At 30.7% G+C, this 20,675-nt stretch overlaps 1 protein-coding gene across 1 annotated transcript in view; it reads left to right on the top strand.

Moving 5' to 3' along the window:
• The window catches only part of LOC145331114 (uncharacterized), a 40,852-nt gene extending 20,595 nt beyond the window's left edge, over positions 1-20,257 (top strand). The window contains exons 2-3 of the mRNA XM_080175743.1: positions 17,834-18,015; positions 18,603-20,257. Coding sequence (XP_080031869.1) covers positions 17,834-18,015; positions 18,603-20,180 — 1,760 coding nt within the window. The 3' untranslated portion in view covers positions 20,181-20,257. The remainder of the gene's footprint in view (positions 1-17,833; positions 18,016-18,602) is intronic.
• The last annotated feature ends 418 nt before the right edge of the window (positions 20,258-20,675 follow it).

Raw genomic sequence — 20,675 nt, 5'->3', positions numbered from 1 at the left:
CTTCGCTTAAAATATTGTAATTTGTTGTCCTAGAATCTATTATTGTTAATTTATGCATGTTAGAATTTCCCTAAACATTTCAAATTTGATATGATGATTCATGTGACAAATAGATACTATATAGATTGCGTATCTACTATATAATCGTTACCAGAAAGGTCGTAGGTCCATTCAAAACAAATTGGTCTTTTAAAGCTGTTAATAATCTATGTGTTATTGTATTCATCCAATTTTTTTTTGTATTAATGACTCCAAAAACAAAAATGTTTAAAATGTTATAAACGGATCTTTTCTATAATTATAGTGTTGGTTCGAGGCTCCATACGTCCGTAAGGGATAGCTCTTATCGTTAAATGTGATATTTTATAATTGTCCTATCAATTTCAAACTTTGCTTGGTGAATCCTCTATTAACAGTCGTTGACTTTCACTTTTTATGAATGTTTTCATCCTTGTTTTTCAGATTCAACGTCCATATTTGTCTTCTGGTTTAACTAAGTTTATTGACTTGTCTTAAAAGTTTTCAAGTTTTGGTGGCACTAAGCTTCTAATTTCACCAGTCAAACATAGGGTTCGTGTGTCATGCATTTCTCTACACCCACATTTGGACCATAGTAAAACTAATTAAGGACAATCATGTCCAAAGGTAGCGCAGTATTAGCAATTATTCTAGTTTGGGAAAATAGGAATCTGAACTAGTAGAACAATCACGAAACCTCTTTAACTGATTTACTTTGATGTACAGAGTGACATGTATATAGGGAGGCACAAGGTTAAACTTATTGCAGGTAAAGAAACGACGACGCCAAATCTGTCCCACTTTTGAGCAAGATGATTCCTATATGACGTCATATAAAGTAAAAGAAAAAAGGAAGGGGGGGGGGGGGAAGAAAATCTCTTCAAGAGAGATTGGAGAAAAGGGAATCGTCTTGCTCAAAAGTGGGACAGATTGGGCTTCGTCGAAGAAATTGTTTTTTTAAGTAGAAAAAAGGAGGAGGGGGGGGGGGTACGTGGAAAATATCTGCCAAAAAGAGATAGCCATATATATAATAGTTTGCTTCTATAAACAAGCCGGTGCTTTTGTAGTGGACAGACATAAAACGAAGTAGCTGGTCTCCTTTGGAAAATCCTAATAACTGCTGTAAAGCCAGGTTACTGTAATAATAATTTATGCTAACCTATGGCCATTTGTACATAGAGACCTCTCCCATAATACACCAAAAGGGGAAGGTGTTTAATCCTTTTATTTTGTACCTAACCTAAATTAGATAGGTAACCTAATTCAGTATTGTGCTAACTTTCCTTCAATAAACTTGTATATATCTTGACCTACTGTTGTTTGTGGTTAAAGAGTGAAGCTTCTCTATAATATGCATTTTGTTTCGCCGTACGTGTCCGCTGGATTCCGCCTTGCTGGATTCTTCTTGCGAGCACAGCTAAGGAATGAATTAGTTTTATTCCCTATGCATAATCCTATCGGAGGTCCCTAACTCTGTGAGGCATATACCTACGTTGCCCTAATCTTGTATCCTCAATATAACTTAACTTAAGTTGTCTAAAGTAAAAAAACAACTTTATAAGATAAACACAGTCTATTGAATTTTCGGATAAAGCCTAACTTTGAAATTTTCCAATAAGGGATTTTAAACTAATTTTCTTAGGAAAATATTTTCATTTTCAAACTTTTGTCTTATCTTTTAGAAACACTAAAATCACTTTCACATACTATCTATCTATTGATCCATTTATCTATCTAAATAAATGCAAGCGGTTGCGCACTTTTCATCTAGGGACTTCATAATTGAATAAGAGGGAGGAGTAGAAAAGGGACCTTTAGTAATCCAATGACTTGAAACTAATAATAAAATAAAAAGGCGTGCTAAAAGGAAGTGTATACGCCCATCTTAACCTCCAAGGGTCTATAGGATAAAATAGTCACACACCCCTTAAAGTAAAGGGGATTGTTAAAAAAATTTGCAAGCTTCGCACGCCTATTTACCAATTCATTCGGGGACTCTTTTTGTACTTTTAAATGGGCGGGTGGACACCTATAAAGACACTATAAAGACACCCCTCTTTTTGTTTGTAATACAACCTTAAATCTCAAACCCCTCTCGATTTTTTATCAAGGGTGGTGTACAATTTGGGGTGCGCTTGCTTGCGTTAAGCTTCCTTAAAATGTAGAACTCAATCTGTTCAGTATTGGGAACCTTACTACTCTGTATAATAAGGTATATCTATTTATGTGTCTCCAAATCTATCTATTTATTTTTATATCTATTTATACATATATCTCTCTATCCATTTATGTATTTATCTATCTATCTATCAGGTGTATGCTGTAATCCTTAGTTTGATGCATATTTTTTGTAGATTAAGCGGATTTAGAATATGTTTGTTAGCAGGACAGACGAAGATTTTAGTATGTTGCTCTAAAAAATTCATTGCAACAAATACATTTAAAGGTATGAACAGATAAAAACTGTTAACATAATTTTACTTTTGTCTATTATTACTTGATAAAAACTTTAGGGAAAGGTTTCGTGATTTTATATAAGAAAAAAATATAATTTAACTTAAATATAGCCTTAAACCTTCAAAGGATAAGTAATGAGATTCCTGCATTTTTAGCTTTAAAAGAAAAAAAAGATTCAAAAGTACATATGCAAAAACCTAAACTAACAAAACTAAATATAAATATAAAAAGTATAAAACTAAGTTTTTAAATATTCCATATCAAACATGTTTAACAAGTCAAAAATACAGTAAATATGTCCATTATACCAAGGGTCTGCTATTCAGCCAATCAATTCCAATTGAAAATGCCGCAAAATTTAATATTTTGTTGGAATAAGACTTGTTTTTAAACGTAAGTGAAGGGGAGTGTGTAATAAGGGGAAAAAAGAGAAAGGGGTTGAATGAAGGGAAATTTTCCTTTAGAATTGTTTTTCTATACATAAATCTTTCTAATATTCATTGGCTTAGAATTATGGGGATTATTTTCAAAATTTGGTTGCACAAACCAGCGATGTCCACACTTTCCACATATAATTCTACTAAAAAGGAAACTTTTGTTTACCATAATTGTGTACATTAATTGAATTCTTCAGATACATACATATGTTGTATAGAGTAGCTCCGCTGCTTAAAATGCTGAAATAAATGGCTTAAAATATCAAAAAAGTTGAACCATAGAAAGACGACCTTTTAATCCATCTTTCATTTTAGTTAAGTTAACAGTAGAGTTGTGCCACTACTATATAACTAGTAGTTTCCGTTTGGCCTAACTTCACTCTAGCACTCTGTCCGTCCGTAGATCAGTAACGCTTTGGGAAAAGATGTAATTTTCATGTTGAAGATACCCTAAATAAATGAGCGTTCAATATATAATTTACTTTGGCCGTTGATCTGTCAATCATGATACAAAAACATAAGTATTAAGACACATGTACGACATATTCCTATATATTTATTCTTGATATATGAACACTGCGCCTCTGCTCATTAAATCACTTTGACCGTCCAACTATTATTTTTTTGTGCTCTCTACCCTTTTTCAACTTTTTACAAAAACTAAAATGGTCAAATCTTTGATAGAGTAGCTTCTCAATCATTCAAACTTTGCAAGATGATTCCTGCAATAGTTAGGTACCATTTTAAAGCTTAGCAACTCTAAAATCGTTAACAGAAAGTCCTATTTAAAACAAGATAATTTTTAACTTTTTTGACAATAATTTTTTTGTATGTATATCCTATCAATCTGATTTTGTAATAATGATTTCCAGGACAACAAGATATAATTTTTTATCAAAATAATCATATAATCAAAATAAAAGTACTTTTACTGTATCTTGTACTTAAGCAATTTTGCAACAAATTTATGTACACTTTTGTTTAGACTTACATTTTTGATTTTTAATTTGAAAAAAAAATTATGTTCTGCTTATTAGGTTAGATTAGATTAGATTTATTGTTCTTGTGTGTACATACATAGAATAAAAAAAACAACAAAATAACAAATGAATTAAATGAATATTATATACATTTATATATACAGTCAAATTTTATTGATATGGTTAATTTATAAAAAAAAATTTCTTCCCAAATGGCAGTTTCCTAAAAACTAGGAAGTATGCAGTAATGTGTATTCACACATTGTTTTCATACAGGCCACCATATAAATAAGACAAAAAAAATAGAAAAAAAAATAATAAGCAATAAATAAAATTATATTGGAGAGGAAAATGATAATGGAAAGGATTGATTAGGGCATACAAGTCACACACCATTATTGCAATAATAGAAATAAAAAAAAAAAAATTCAACAAATAGATTTTGATTAATTTATCAGATTTCAAACAATATTGAAAAGAAATATTAATTTATCTACATTCTTGACATAATGGGTTGTTACACACTAAAGTTAAGCTTGATAACAAAGATTCTTTTAGATTTTTAATAAATTTTTTTCTTGATTGATTGTGGGTTAATAAATCATTATTACAATAGTTATTCCATAATTCTTGGAAATGATACTTAGGAAATCTTTCAATAGATTTAAACTTCGGTTTTTTAACATCAAACATATTAGAGTTTCTAAGATTTCTGGTATGTAATTGATTACGGCGAAGCCATGTACCTTGAAAGGAACTTGGTAGCTTACTGTTTATAAAATCATACATAAATAATAATTTCAAATAATTAGCTGATTCATGTAAAGGAAGGACATTTATTTTTTTAAATAAAGGCATTGTGTGTGAGATGTGTTTCTTACTAAAAACAATTCATATTGCCTTTTTTTGCAATTTAATTAATGGTTCCATAGTAGATTGTAGACCACAACTCCAGGCAGGTAAACAGTAAAGTAAATGACTATTTATAAGTGAATGAAAAAGCATTTTTTTGCTATCTAAATTCAGTATATGTTTAGCTCTATTTATAAGAAATAAGGAACTAGAAATCTTTTTACGTAAATGTTCTACATGATATTTAGAATTTAAAGAAGGATCTATAAATACACCTAGGAATTTAATTGCAGGAATATTGCTACTTGAATTGACATAATTTAAGATTTTTATTTTCTCAGGATCAAACTCATTTTCATTGTTAAAGTTTAGCTTAATATTAAGAGCATTCCAATCAATAGTATTTTCATTTTTAATAAATATCATGATTTTAGTTTTATCAGGATTTAAGCTCATTTGATTACTCCTAAACCAATCAGATATCTGGCTCCCTGAAGGTGTTAATGTTCGTTTGTCCTACCATTTTACCGAAGAAAATGCATCATTACTTGGCCAAAGACATAAATTTGTTAGGTTACTCATGATATATTTGGATAAACTAATCATCTAAATCTAATAAATTTACTTTTATCATATTTTCTGTTTCTACAGCTGTAAAAAAATATATTTGAAATCAGGGAGGATGGGGACATTGGACTTTTAAATTAACGTTTTCTTGTTTAACATCTTTGGGATTTTCATTGTATTTTAATGGTGTGTTCATTTAGTTTAGTGTCAAAACGTTTCAATCACTAATTATAATCTACAGAAGGAGTATTTTTTTTGTTAAATCATTAAGGATATACAACAATTTATTGGCCATTGTTTGATCCCTTTAGATCCCTGATTTGGAATACTGTCATGAAATCTAACAAATGGAATTATTAGCCAAGGAGCAAAGCTTCATATAAGTTAGTACTAAAGATTAAAGAATCAGTCTTTACAAATTCAATTTTCAAATATGCATATTAATGTAATGCATTTTTGCTTGTTTTAAGAGGCTCTTTCATTTTAGTTCACTCGCCAGATATAAAAGCATTTGATTCCATAACATACAAACAATATAAATTTACTAAGATAATTTACTCAAATCTAATGTCTGGTCATTTTGATAAAATAATAATCCTTGTTATTTAAAGTGAACTTGTTGATCTAGACACATTTGATCAATATATTTACCAATCAACAGTTAGGGGTATGGAATAGTTATTTATTGCATCGTATTATAAACACCTTTCGGCGGATATAAAAATGTAAAATTATAAGATTAAAACCAGTTTTTTTAGCCCCGAGATGCCAAAGGCATTGGCTAAAACCCTGGTTTTATTCTTATGATTGTAGTTTTTTATATTTGTAGAAAACTGGATATAATACGATGCTATACATAACGTTTAAGTATGGCTGAAAACCAGTTATAATCCACCGGATATTATTCAGTTTCATAGCAATACTGGAAAAAGTTTTGTAACAATTACAATTACTAATTACAATGGAATAATACACGGCAGCGATGTTGAAAAGAGACTATCCAAGGAAAAACACACAGCTCAATTTGTAGGAATATATTTCGATTAAATCACATCTAATCCTTGTCAACCTGCACAAAATTAACCATATTTCATATATTTATAGTAGAATCAGATATATATTTTGAAAAAAAATTAGGTTATTTTAAAGTAAAGAAACAACAAAATAATGAAAAAGTGCTCGAAAATACAAAGAAAATGTTAAATGTATTATAATGAATATGGTTATCCCTTCTATTATTCTTTACTGTACAAAGGTTTGTTTGAAACTGAGCAATTTAACCGCTGGTTTTGGTGTAAAGGGAAGGGGTAGAAGGGATGGGGGTTTAAAAGAATCAAAGTTCAAAAGAATGAAAGTTTTGTACTGTATAACTTTTGTTTTTTAAATTACAAAAAAGTGACAAATATTTTCTGTTCCTACAAGAAGCTTCACTAATAAGGAGAACCATATCAAAGCAGCAGCAGTTAGCAAGATCCTAATTTGCACTTCTAAAAGGGTACCCAATATAATAAATTAGAATTTCAGTATTTCTCAGAAATTTTTGAAACGCTCTTTCCAATTCCCCAACTGGTAAAATATACAATGAAAACAAACAATAAAATTCCCTCATACTTTTTCTTCTTTATAATTCTTCAGAATCTTGTTACTAAGAAGTAAGGAGGGGGAAGGGTGAATATATGTATATTGACAAGTATGGTCTCATCCAAAATCTTGTTGCATAAAAAAACAAGTTGTTATTGCTTTGTAAGTTTGTAAAGTTAGGATATTTAGATAAAGGTTAAGTAATTAGAGTAGGTTCTACACAATGCCTTTCCTCAGTTTTTTCCTTTTTGTGGTTTTACGCTATTTTTAGGGTTTATAAATTCTGAATACATCAGAAAATGGTATAAAATAAAGTGTACCTTTCACCAATTTTTTATATTATTCTTTTATCTGGAGACTAGTGGCGCAGCCTTTACATTACCTAGTTGTACAAAGCCAATTTAATTTTACAAATATTTAATTTTCAAATTAAACAAAATAAGAATCTTATCAAAAATATAATCTAAAATAGTTTGAATGTATATTTTACTTGTTTCAAGGGAAATTAAAACAAAATTCTAATTTTGCTATTCAAATTAAAATTAAAACAAGGATGACAATATTATAAAAAGCTTTAAAAAGTCATTAAAAGTAAAGAAATACTTTTATTGTTTTTGTATTTTTTAATTTAAAGGATGTATTCCAGTCAGTCTGTAGCAAACAATCTCGCTAACTTCTGGAACGATAAGACATTGAAGCTTTTTTCAGTTCCTAGAAAGTTTTATTTATAATGAGCGAGGGTACCTTTACCCTCCAGATATAGAGGGAGAAAGACAAAAATAGAAAAGGAATACAGAGAAATATAATAAGAAATTAGAGAAAGAAAGATAAAAAAAGGGATACAAGAGAAATTAAAAACAGAAAATACAAAAAAAAAATCAGGGAATGAAGTACCAAACTAATGAAATTAATCCTATATTTTCCCTCTAATATTAACAATCTACTAGAGACAGAATAATAAACATAATAATTCAGAATTAGGTTCAATTATCATCCATTGTCCCCTCCCAGATTCCCTGGCAAAAGTAGTGAAAAGTAATTAAAAGATAACATTTACATTAAAGTCTCTGAATTTAAAAATTTAAATATTTAAACTGAAAAGTTAGGTTATGTAAAACATTTTGTATATGTATATTGTATATGTCATTTCATTTTGAGGGAAAGCCAGGGATCTTAAAGGATAAGACAATGGGTGATAACTTGACATACATCCCCAATGATGTTAAACCAAATTACTCCTGTAGATGAAACTTTGGTTGAAAAGTTCGGACACTACTATAGTAGGGAAATTAACAATCAAAATTCAATAAAAGTACCCAAATGTTTAAGCCAGCGAATAAGATGAGGTGGTTGAAAAATATTGGGTATCCATTCAATTTTAAGTCCAATGTTCCCTCACTTCTTGGGAAAAAAAGGACGTTTGTGTTTAATTACAGCTTCTATAAGATTGTGGTCAGTCCGTCCATTATGCAAAATTTGCGATCCAAATGTAACATTCTACTGTTTATTTTTTGATGGCGAAGCTTTTGTAAATTCAATCATGCTAGGTTCGTCTGATTGATTTTAAACTTTGCATGTAACAAAATAATACAATTTAGAAATCGCAGCAACTCTTTAATTATTAAAAGACAGACATACTCTAAATGTAAGACCAAAATTTTCATTTACTGTGGAATTAATATTAACATACCAAGATCAAAATAAAATTCGAATATAAATCTCTAATAAGAATGTAAAACTAAAAATATGCTGCTACCTTTTTACAAATCCTTTATTAAGAGTTTCCATAATCAGGTTAAATTCATTAATATCATGTTTTAATATAATTTTGTGTTTAAGTCTATGATGATTATTTAGCGCATCGTCTTATAGACAGCTTTTCGCGGATAGTACAAAGAAAGATTCTAGTTTTTTTTATGCCCGAGGGGTCCAAGGCCCCGACTAAATTATAACTAACAAAATTTTATGATATGAATTTAACTATTTCTGGAAAGTTTTTTTGGATCATGGAAAGAAAACAAAGTCATTCCTAATTAGGACAGAAGTCACTGGAAATTGGTCTAAGGAAGGCTACTTATGTCCTTCATCTAATAAAATCTAACTTAAGGGAGGTGACTTATGTCCTTTGTCTGACAAATTCTTACATTAGGAAGGCTGCTTATGTCCTTCATCTTGCAAAACTTAGCTTTTCTGTCCTTCACATAGCAAAACCTCACAAAACATAGCATTTCTGTCCTTCACATAGCAAATTCTTGCAAAACATAGCAAATTCTTGCAAAACATAGCAAATTCTTGCAAAAAGTAGCATTTCTGTCCTTCACATAGCAAATTCTTACAAGACATAGCAAATTCTTGCAAAACATAGCAAATTCTTGGAAAACTTACCAAATTCTTGCAAAACATAGCATTTCTGTCCTTCACATAGCAAATTCTTGCAAAACATAGCAAATTCTTGCAAAACATAGCAAATTCTTGCAAAACATAGCAAATTCTTGCAAAACATAGCAAATTCTTGCAAAACATAGCAAATTCTTGCAAAACATAGCAAATTCTTGCAAAACATAGCAAATTCTTGCAAAACATAGCAAATTCTTGCAAAACATAGCAAATTCTTGCAAAACATAGCAAATTCTTGCAAAACATAGCAAATTCTTGCAAAACATAGCAAATTCTTGCAAAACATAGCAAATTCTTGCAAAACATAGCAAATTCTTGCAAAACATAGCAAATTCTTGCAAAACATAGCAAATTCTTGCAAAACATAGCAAATTCTTGCAAAACATAGCAAATTTTTGCAAAACATAGCATTTCTGTCCTTTACATAGCAAATTCTTGCAAAACATAGCAAATTCCTTCAAAACATGTATGTAGGGGTACCAAACTCAAAAACGGAGTTTTAGCTCTCTCCCACCACCCGTTCTCAAGATACGGGCACCTGGTGTCCTTGGTACCCACGGTTAGATTTAAGAAATGGTTCGAATCCTTGTCTATAATATAATTCAATATGTGATTTTTTAGGATGACATGAAGAGATACTGGAAACACTTTTCTTCTTTTCAATTGTTTTAACTGTAACAGATCGGGGGAGGGAGAGACAAAAAGGCTAAGCACTCCATTTCTTTTTATATCTTTTTGAAATTCTAATAGTTTTGAAAATAGCTGTGCAAAAAAACATGTTTTAAAAATTTATCGTTAAAGCATTGGCGGTTTAATGGTCCCCCCTCCCTACTTTTATATCTTTAACAATGGTTTAAGAATTGATAAATGTAACTGGTTTATAGTTTTTTTTTGGTTGTATTGTGGGATCCGCTGTATTAACATAACCAAACTGAAAAGTTATGCTCTGAAAAAGGAAATTCTGTTTCAATTAAAAGTTTGCCAACATAAATCTAAAAGTTGGGAATAGCATCTTCTTTAGGGACAACTACAGAAAGGCAAATTTAGTTATTTTTTTATTGAAGACAGATTTCCTTAGATAGTAAAATATAAAAAAAAACATATTGGATATGAAAAATGCGTTCTCCTTTTACTTTATAGGAAATTTGGAAATAAAAGAAGCTAGTAAAAGTGGCTGACTCAGATTATGAAGACAAAAAAAAATTAACCAATGAGAGGCCACTAGAAATTTTACCATTGGTCAATTACAGTGTATACTGGCTTCTCATTGGTTAATTTTTTTTGACGTCATAATCTGAGTCAGCCACTTTTACTAGCTTCAAATAAAATATAGAAAATGTCATTAAAAATAAATTTATCCTAGCTGTCCAAAGTCCAAAAGTCAAAATGATAGCAATAAAATTTTCTTTTGTGACACCTATAGATCGCCAGTAAATTTTTTCTCTGTATTATTATTTTTGCATATTAAAATATTTTTCATTTTTCGGGAAAGCTTTCTTATAGTTGCACTTCTTTTTTCAGTTTTAACAGTTTTGGATATCTGTGTTTCTTTTTATGATAGGGTCAGATATTTAATTTGGGTATGAAAAAAGAGTAAGGACGTCTGTCTGTTTGATCCTTATACAAAAGTAAAAGGATATCTATGCGTGTGTAGCAAAGGATCTCGCTAACCGATTAACCTGAAAATGATAAAAAATGACGTTATTCAATACAAATGACCAATGATGGGCCAGCATACATTTTACTATTGGTAAATCACATTGTATACTGGCCTATCATTGGTCATTTGTACTGTGTGACGTCATTGTTTGTTAGGCACTAAAAACTGCATCTGGTTTTCAGATGATACAATGAAGGTTTATAGCTATGTATTTAAAATTAAGACTTCTGCAACTTCCCCTTCCCTCAATTGCCCCTTAAGGCCTCTAGGAGCGTATCCGCTAGTTAACTATCAAACAAATAATAAAATAGTGTGCTTTTCAGTAAAGAATATTAACAAACATTCTAAATGATTTTTTTAAGTTTCATAATTAAAAGCGCTGTCACTAAATATATATTAATGTCTGTTTGTCCTTAGTGCTTATTGCCTAGAATCTCAAGGTATAAGACAACCGGCCGATAAATTGATTTTATCCCCAATGATGATACACAAATTTACCCCTTCTGTAGATTACAATTAGTTGTTTAGACGTTTGGACACCAATTAAAATTCAATAAAATCCCCTAAAGTTGTTAAGCCAAGGAATAAGAAATTACAATTTAATTTGAACTTTGGGGACTAGTATAATAAAAAGACCAATGTCCCCTCCCTTCCTGGTTTGTTTCTTTTATAATCCCATCCCTATTTTTGAGGTTTTTACCAAGTTCTAAAACACGTATTTATATAAAGTAAATAAGATAATTAAAAAAATATCACTTTAATTTTTCACTTTTAATATATTGAATAAATATATGAGATTTTAATTTCTGTTTATATTTTTAAATGTTTAGATATGAAAAGGGTTGAATCTTAAGGTACACTTTTTACTTAGTAAAATAGCTTAGTTATAAAAACTTGAGGAGATTGTTAGTTTTTTTCTTTTAGGGCACTGTTTTTAAGGGGAATAATTCTATTCCCCTTTCTGGCTTTCAAAAAAAACAGCCTAAAACCTGAGGATTCAATAATTGCTTCCCTACACATTGCAGACGGATCAGTACTGCAGTTTGCGAGATCTTACAGGAGATTGCAGAAAATAGCATTAAACCATCACAGGACTTTCAAATATTCCTGGAGATATATGAAGTGTTCCTTAAGTAGTATACTTAAATGGTTCCAATTGGTTCAGTGATTAGTTAGATCATAATGGAATAATTAAAATATGATATACATTTGTATTGGATGTTTACGAATTTTAAAAGAATGTTTTTATGTATAAAATATACAATAATAATATAACTTGAACCAACTAAACGAGCGCAATCGTAATATGCCACCTTATAAATAACCTTGTACGTTAGTGTGTATATCACATAAATTGTGAGGAATGTCAAATATGTCACAAATATTTTGCCAACCTGAAATGTTACGTGTCCTTGCAAAAAAGCACAAAAGTTTGGCTTTGGTAAGTTTGTTTGTTTTTTAGAATTCTTAAATACTCCTGCTACAATGTCAGGCAGTCGTGGGATAGCTATAGTAATCCTTGTATAAAAGTATCAGGATGTTTATTCGTCTTTCTGTCTGTATGTGTGTGTCTGGGCCAAATGATTTCAATAATATGGCTTTCCTTAACAGTGAATCTTCTTCCAGAAAGTTTTACCTTATTCAGGGGAAGTTAATAAAAAAGTAAAATTTAACAGCTTATACCAACAACGAAATCAATTCGGAAAAAAATCACGAAATCTATACGTGATTTTCAGCTGTCGTTTGGGGATTTTACGAACTTTTTATCTGCCCCCACGTATTATTTTAGATTTATTTCGCTCGTTGGTTATTCTTCATAGAGCCACTAGAGACCTCTGAGGCTGTTCAACAATATAAATGAACAATTTATTACCTTCTAATTAACAAAATTAAAAGGAGTTTTGCTACTGCAACGCTTAACTTGCCAAATTGTATAAACATTTAAAATCTGAGGAAAATGTTTTTTTTCTTCTCCCTTTTCATATAAAATAATAAATATCAGCGATTAGAGACATGTATTTTGAAAATCATACTATTTTTAAAGTTTTTTTGTAACTTTTTCTCACTACTGAACCGATTAAGTTCTCCATTTTAGGAAAGATCCATATAGATCGCGGGATAGTTTTAGGCTGTTTAATTTAGGGGGGGGGGGGCGTAGTTTTAGACTAAATGTTAGGGGGCACATCCATAAAAATATCCTAAAACCATCCCAGGATTTAATTTAAAGGTATGGGACCTGTATGAATCTTTCCTAAAGTAGAGAACTCAATTAAATGTCAGCGAGATCTAAATGAACAAATAATAAAACCTTACTACTTTTTATAAACAAATTGCGTCCCTTGCATCTAAATCTCAATCAGTTCAGTGACAACTCAATAACATTACTACATAATGTTAAAGGGTGTCTAAGTGATCCACTAATTTATATTTTGATAAAACATATACCTTCCCTAAATAGATATAAAATGTAAGGTTAAAATTTTTATTCAGATTTTATTCTGAATTCTAAACTTTCAATATGAAACATTTTGAAATCATAACAAAGATGACAACATTCATGAAAGCAAACCTTAATTTATTTTGAATAGACAAACATGCAGACTTTCTGGTAACAATTAGAGAGTTGCTACGCATCCGGATTGTTACAGGAAACTTTATGCTATATATTAAATCAATAGGACAAGTCTAATATGCCTTGATTAGATTAGATCCAAATGTAGAAAAGATAAAATAAACATATTTTTTCTTGCCTATATAGAATAATTAATGCCTAAGATATGAAACTCAATGATGATTACTAATTACCTAGGCCTACACAATTAGGCATCTCTTTTTTTTGTGAATGCATTGTATATGTACAACATAAAATAACTAGTCTATACCAATAAATTATGCAAACCTACTCTATACAAAATATGTGCTTAACCTTTTCAGTGAAAAGGACCTAGCAATACAAGTTATTAAATACAGAGCAAGAAAATATGGGGCGCTTAACGCAACCACCCCCCCTCCCCAACAGATTAAGGTCCGGAAAGTGGCTGCTTGTTAAGGGTTAAATGTAATTCAAAAAAATGTCTTGGTTTCTATCTTCTTCAGCTACTTTAACCCTGTCTTTGAATTTACCAAAGTTTGTTTAATTAATTGGTATGAATCCTCCTGGTTAATAAGATATAGTATGCATAAGAACACAAGAATGACAACATCCATAAAATCTAATCTCTGAAACGGTAGGACAAACGATCATTAACACTTGTAGAGTGTCAACTAAATGAGTAAATGAATGAGTCTAATCAAAATTGTAAGAATTCTTTTTACAAAACTATTTAATTACAGTATATTGTTTAAGGTTAAAAATCAACACGTTTTAAATCGACGTTTAAATCTGGTAACACCTTTAGAGTTGCTACGCTTCCTAAAACGTACCTTACTGTAATATGAATCATCATGCAAATTTTGAAATCGATTCAAACAATTCTAACATGTCTAATCTAGCCAACGAAAAAAACTAACCGTTACGGACAGACGGACCGACCCTAACTATAGAAAAGCTTTGCTTTGAATAACAAAAACAATTATATTCTTTAGTTATGAAAAGCTTAGCTAGTAATATTTCTACTATTAATGGCTTCGTATTATGTGGTACTTTCTAGAAATTTTAATTTTGTTTTAAAATAAAAAATAGGATTGATTGGCAAATAAAACATCCTAAAATATGTTTAAACTATTAACAAGCTTCCTTAAAGTTATACAACAATCAAATCATGCAGCTCAGAAGATTATGTTATGTTAATGAATTCGTATTTTCAGCTTGTAAAGTTTAAACAAAGCCTATTTTTAAAAACGAAGTTTTTCTATAATTAGGGTCGGTCCGTCCATCCGGAACGGATACCTTTTTTTTGTTAATTTAGGCATGTTAGAATTGTCCTGTCGATTTCAAACTTTGTGATATAGTGATCCTATTAATATGATTTTTGAAATACTGATCAAATGACAACAAAATACAATGTTATTAGCGAAGCATCTCTATAATCAAGTCCTTAAAAATATAAGTATGTCCTTAAATATTATCCAGTTTTTCAACAAATTTACTTACCCTTTTTTTTAAATTCATATTCTGATTATTCAGTTCTGACACTCTACAAGTGTTAATGTTCGTTTGTCCTACCGTTTCAGAGCTTCGCTTTTATGGATGTTGTCGTCCTTGTTTTTAGTTAGAATATCCTTTCCTCATAGATAATTCTAAATTGATACTTAATAATCAAAAACCCCATGAAATGACAATTTTTCTCTATCAACATCAGGAAGGGAGGGGATATTGGACTGTAAATTTTACTTTAACCCAATAATTTTTTATATACACGTTTTAACATTGTTGGCTTACAAACATTTGGTACAATCAGGGGCGTCGAAGCTTTTTTATTTGGGGGGGGGGGGAGAGTAAAACTCTTTTGAGGGGGGGGGGGGTAATCACACCTTGGACGTCCTTGGGTACAATCATATCTTTTCCTAACGGTATATGCTAGTAGTGTTCAAAATTTTACACTAATAAGTTTTTAGGTAAAAAAGGGTAATTTTGCAGAGCCTAATTGGGGACATACATCAAATTTTTGTCCATTGTCTTATCCCTTAAGATTCCTGGGTTATATTGAAACATTATCGAAGATGGGATGTCGTAAAATTTGATTTACTTCCACACAAAAATTACATTTTTCACACTTTATGTTCTCTCTTTTTTTTCTAAGAGTGATTTTGTTATTACTAGAGGGTCCCTTAAAAATATTATCGAAAGAAATATTTTAGGGTCAATACTGATTTGGTCAGCCCTAACTGTTTATCAGTTTAATTTATATGTATTTTCGTGCTCCCAAAAATAGCTGAAACTTATTTTACGATATTTTCTCAGATGTTTCACTTTAGACAGACAGACAGACAGGCCGATTCGAATTGCTTTGATTGTTTATAAAAAGGATAACTTGTTAGAACACTGCCCTATCGGTTTCAAACATATGAAGAAGTTTGTTAAAATTAAGATTATTTGGCATCAACGATTTACATCTAGACGTCCTACTATGTAATTGTACAATAACTGTTGAAATGGTGGTTCCTAACAGGCATAATGCATTAAGCAAAGGATATCAAATAATATAAAGTAGTAAAGTTTTGGGTCTGGAGCTGGAGATCTTGGAAACTGGTAGTCATAATTAATTTTACTTTTCTGGGAAGCTTTATAAATTTATTTTTGGTTGTTTTAGGCTATTTTCCTGACCCTTTTCGCCCTCCTCTAGAATATAGGGATGAGGCTACTAGTCTATGATAAAGTCTAAAAACGATAGTTTATCAAATATAATGTTACTACATTCTACATTACAATAATTAATTTAAATTCATCTTAATTCAATGAATATAATTGTTTTGCTTTATTTTTATCCATATGTAAATAAAATATTTTTTGAGGTAAAAATTTATTACAGAATGTTATCTTTCTCTAAAAGCAATAAGTTACACTTACAAGTCCTTATCTTAATTTATTATTTGAATGAATAAAGCCTTGGTATTTAGATTAATTCAAATAAGGATCACACTGCTCATAGGCACATCAATATGGACAAAAGTACAAAAATATAAGTTTAGAATATAATTAGGTAATAAATAAACAAATATTTGTTTACAAATATAACAATATATATTGTTTTAGAAAAACAGGGAAAAAGGAATGTAATTCTGACAAACAATTCTAAAGGAAAATTTCCCCACAACCCTCTTACCTTTTTTCTTCCCTTCTAAACCCACTCCCCTTCAGTTACATAAAAAGTTATATGCCAACTTTAACCCAACAAAATATTAAATTTTGCGGCAATTTCAATTGGAATTAATTGGCTGAAGAAAAGGAACATAAAACAATATATTGTTCCACAATAAGAAAATATATATTTGTTTTATAAATATAACTCTCTAATTGATAAAGTTCCTATAGTGGATAAAAAACATCACAGAATTTTTTTTACGAAAGCCTTGTGAAGTTGAGTCAAACTTAACACACCTAAAAGATAACATTGAACATAAAAAGGATATTTTATTAAAGCAACTAGTCAAATAGTAATATCATATCTGAATATGGCTTGTGAACACTTTACCTTACAGAACTGTTTAAAATTTTTCTTGCGTGTGTTCCTTCCCTTTTTTGATGTCATATCAGATCTACTTTTTACCATTGGTGCATATAAGAATAGTGACATAAAATACTTCTGGATATCAGGAACTTTTTTTACTTAAAATTTAGGTTTTAGGACAATAAGATTTTAGGCCTTACAGACAATATTAATTACATTTCATACAAAAAAGCAATGCTTCTAGCCATAGCAGTAATAATAATCTGCTAATCAAATAAAATGACCTAAATCAACAATTACCATCCTCTAAAATCAAGTGCAAAATCATATGATCTAGGCCAACTGCATTTTCGACCTTTCCTTCCTAATTCTTTTATTGCATTGTTTTAGTTTTCATTTGTTAAGTGCTTAGCTGATGGTGATAATGGAAATCTCCCCCCCCCCCAATTTTTCTTTAAAAAAAGTAAAACACTTCAGAGGTGGATTCTTAAAACAAATTATGGTCACTGCATCACTGCCTCACCAAAATTGTTTTTGTGAAAAATCCTCAAAATTTAAATAAAATCATATAAGGGTTATTAACATTAGATTTTATTTAATTTTTGTAAATGTTCTATTGTTTTTGGGGAGGGGAGGGGAATAGTTTATAAAGAGGGTTGTCAGTTTTTTATGTGACAAAAGCATTGGAACTCTTTGTTTTGATATCATGGTAATTATTTTAGCATAGATTTTATCTAATTTACCTTATACTTAAGTAAAAATGTTTTTGATTAGTGGGTATCCTGATTGTGCCTGTCGTTCAAAACATAAGCAAGGTTTTACGTGATCCAAATAGAAGGCAAATCAAGAAAGAATACGTGTTTTGTTTTTTACACCCAATCTACACTCCCTATCTTGGTTACCAGACAATCACCAATGCTGATAAGAAACTAGAAGAAAAACATATGGCATTTAAGGTAAGACCCTTTCAAAATACTTAACTGACCCACCCATCCATTTCCTTTGTATTTTAGTCAGTTTACCTCCTCCCTTCTAAGTACAGATATTAATTATCTCGGTTCTATGTATTTTCATATTTGTTAACTTTAACTATTGTAAAATATAATTTCTTTAAATGATCACTAAATATGCTATTTTTCGTCAGAATAAAACTAATTCTAAGCCAATAAGAACATCTATACCTTGCTTGGCTCAACTTCATGATATAAGAGGGGGGGGGGGGGAGTTTGTACACTTATAGAAAATAAAATTCAGTATAAAATTTTGGGAGAGACGTGTGGGCTTGTTTTTATAGTTATCAACCTAATTCTTTTTGTAAAATGCCAAAATTCAGTTTTCAAAGTTTTGTGTGTACATCCAGTCACATAAGAGATTTTACAAAAAGAATTAGGCTGATAACTATAAAAACAAGCCCACACGTACGTCCCAAAATTTTATACTGAATTTTATTTCCTATAAGTGTACAAACTCCCCTCCCCCCCCTTAAAGAAAATATGTTTAATCCTCTGATTCCTTATTAACCAAATAACAAAATTTTTTTTAGAGTTCAGAGGTGGATGGTGAGGCATTGCTTCAGCTTTACTTGCAACTGTTTGTGGTCATCAACGATGGTCTTCCTCTTGGACAAATTCTTTTCGTTCCACAGGCTGTAATAAATATCTTAAGTATAATTGCATCATATGCGAGTGTTGCTTATGGCCTTTCTGAAATAAGATTATATAAATTGTATGGTGATGAACCAACAATTTGGAATGTTATCAAATATTCTTTAACTTCTTGGACACCTGGACAAATTACAGCTTTAAATGGATTTTACTGTCTTCTTTTGACATTTCTAGAAGGATATGTTAATGGTGTTACATACACTGATTTTAACTCTAATGAAGCAAAGATTCAACTAGAGACAAAGTTCATTGATGTGGCTATGCTTATAGTTATATGTACATTATTTCGCTATACAGGTTTGTATGGTAACTTAATGCACAAACTAAATGTTTTAAGAGAAGCAGAACTTGAAATTGATTATGACTCTTTCTTTTCAAATAAAGACATTTTTATGTTGCTAAAAGGAAAGTGTTACGAAAGAAATTTGATCATTCTATTCAGTAAATCTGTAAATAGAAGCCGCTTGATAGACTTGCTTTTAATTGCAGTAAGTTCTTATAAAATTCACACATATGATTTCAATTCTTCACAATGTGTAGAACATTTTCCAGAAAACTCCTGCAATCTCCTGGAGAACAAGCTCAACAGATTCAACAACTTTTTCTTTTTCTCTTTGATAAGCGGAGTAACAGTCCTTGTTTATAAGTGTATTGTGTTTCATCCTGCAGTAGCCAAAATAATGGTTAACTTTATATTCATCCTAAATGAAGAGGAAAACAATGAGATGAACACTAACCGTGCTCCTAAAAACAATTCCGAAGATGTTGAGACCGCTCTACTGTTGAGTCCTAAAAACAATACCGAAGATGTTGAGACTGCTCTACTGTTGAGTCCTAAAAACAATACCGAAGATGTTGAGACCGCTCTACTGTTGAGTCCTAAAAAAAATCCCGAAGATGTTGAGACCGCTCTACTGTTGAGTCCTAAAAACAATACCGAAGATGTTGAGACCGCTCTACTGTTGAGTCCTAAAAACAATACCGAAGATGTTGAGACCGCTCTACTGTTGAGTCCTAAAAAAAATCCCGAAGATGTTGAGACCGCTCTACTGTTGAGACCTAAAAACAATACCGAAGATGTTGAGACCGCTCTACTGTTGAGTCCTAAAAACAATACCGAAGATGTTGAGACCGCTCTACTGTTGAGTCCTAAAAACAATACCGAAGATGTTGAGACCGCTCTACTGTTGAGTCCTAAAAACAATACCGAAGATGTTGAGACCGCTCTACTGTTGAGACCTAAAAACAATCCCGAAGATGTTGAGACCGCTCTACTGTTGAGACCTAAAAACAATACCGAAGATGTTGAGACCGCTCTACTGTTGAGTCCTAAAAACAATACCGAAGATGTTGAGACCGCTCTACTGTTGAGACCGCTCTACTCAACCACGCTGTTAATCCCAATCTCAGCATCAAAGTTGACAGACAGACAATTAAAAAGAAGATTTTCAATGTAAAAAATATTGTGTGCTTAAAATCCTTATTTGATGAGGAAATTTTTTTTAAATATTATGTTTCTTTCAGTTTAATCACCTTTTTTTCTAAACCAATCTTATTTATAAATAATAAGAAAATGAAATTTTAGCTTGCAAAAAAGGGTGATATAATAGCTTTTTATTGTATTTGTTAAATATGTATAATATATACGATGATAAAATTTCATACAGAAACTTTTCATAATTGAGGAAAGTTACATCCATAAGTTTAGCTTCAGTTGCTACAATGAAATCATTGGGGGTTGGGATGGCATTTTTTTATCGGGGCTTCGCTTAAAGGTGTGATGAGAGTTTTCACTTCCCCCTCATTTGTTTTTACTTACAAATAAAGTAAAAAAAAAATTGGCAGGGCAATTTTTTTCCATTTTGAGTAGTTGGTGGTGCCCAACTCCACAAGAAAATAGCTTAGGACCAACAGCTATATTCTTTGAGGAGTAGTTCATTTTGTTGAAAGTT

Source organism: Acartia tonsa, chromosome 11, assembly GCF_053477335.1.
Source record: "Acartia tonsa isolate MP-2025a chromosome 11, ASM5347733v1, whole genome shotgun sequence".
NCBI classification, from domain to species: Eukaryota; Metazoa; Arthropoda; class Copepoda; order Calanoida; family Acartiidae; genus Acartia; species Acartia tonsa.
The sequence above is the reverse complement of the archived record's forward strand: the minus strand, read 5'-3'. Positions and strand labels throughout refer to the sequence as shown.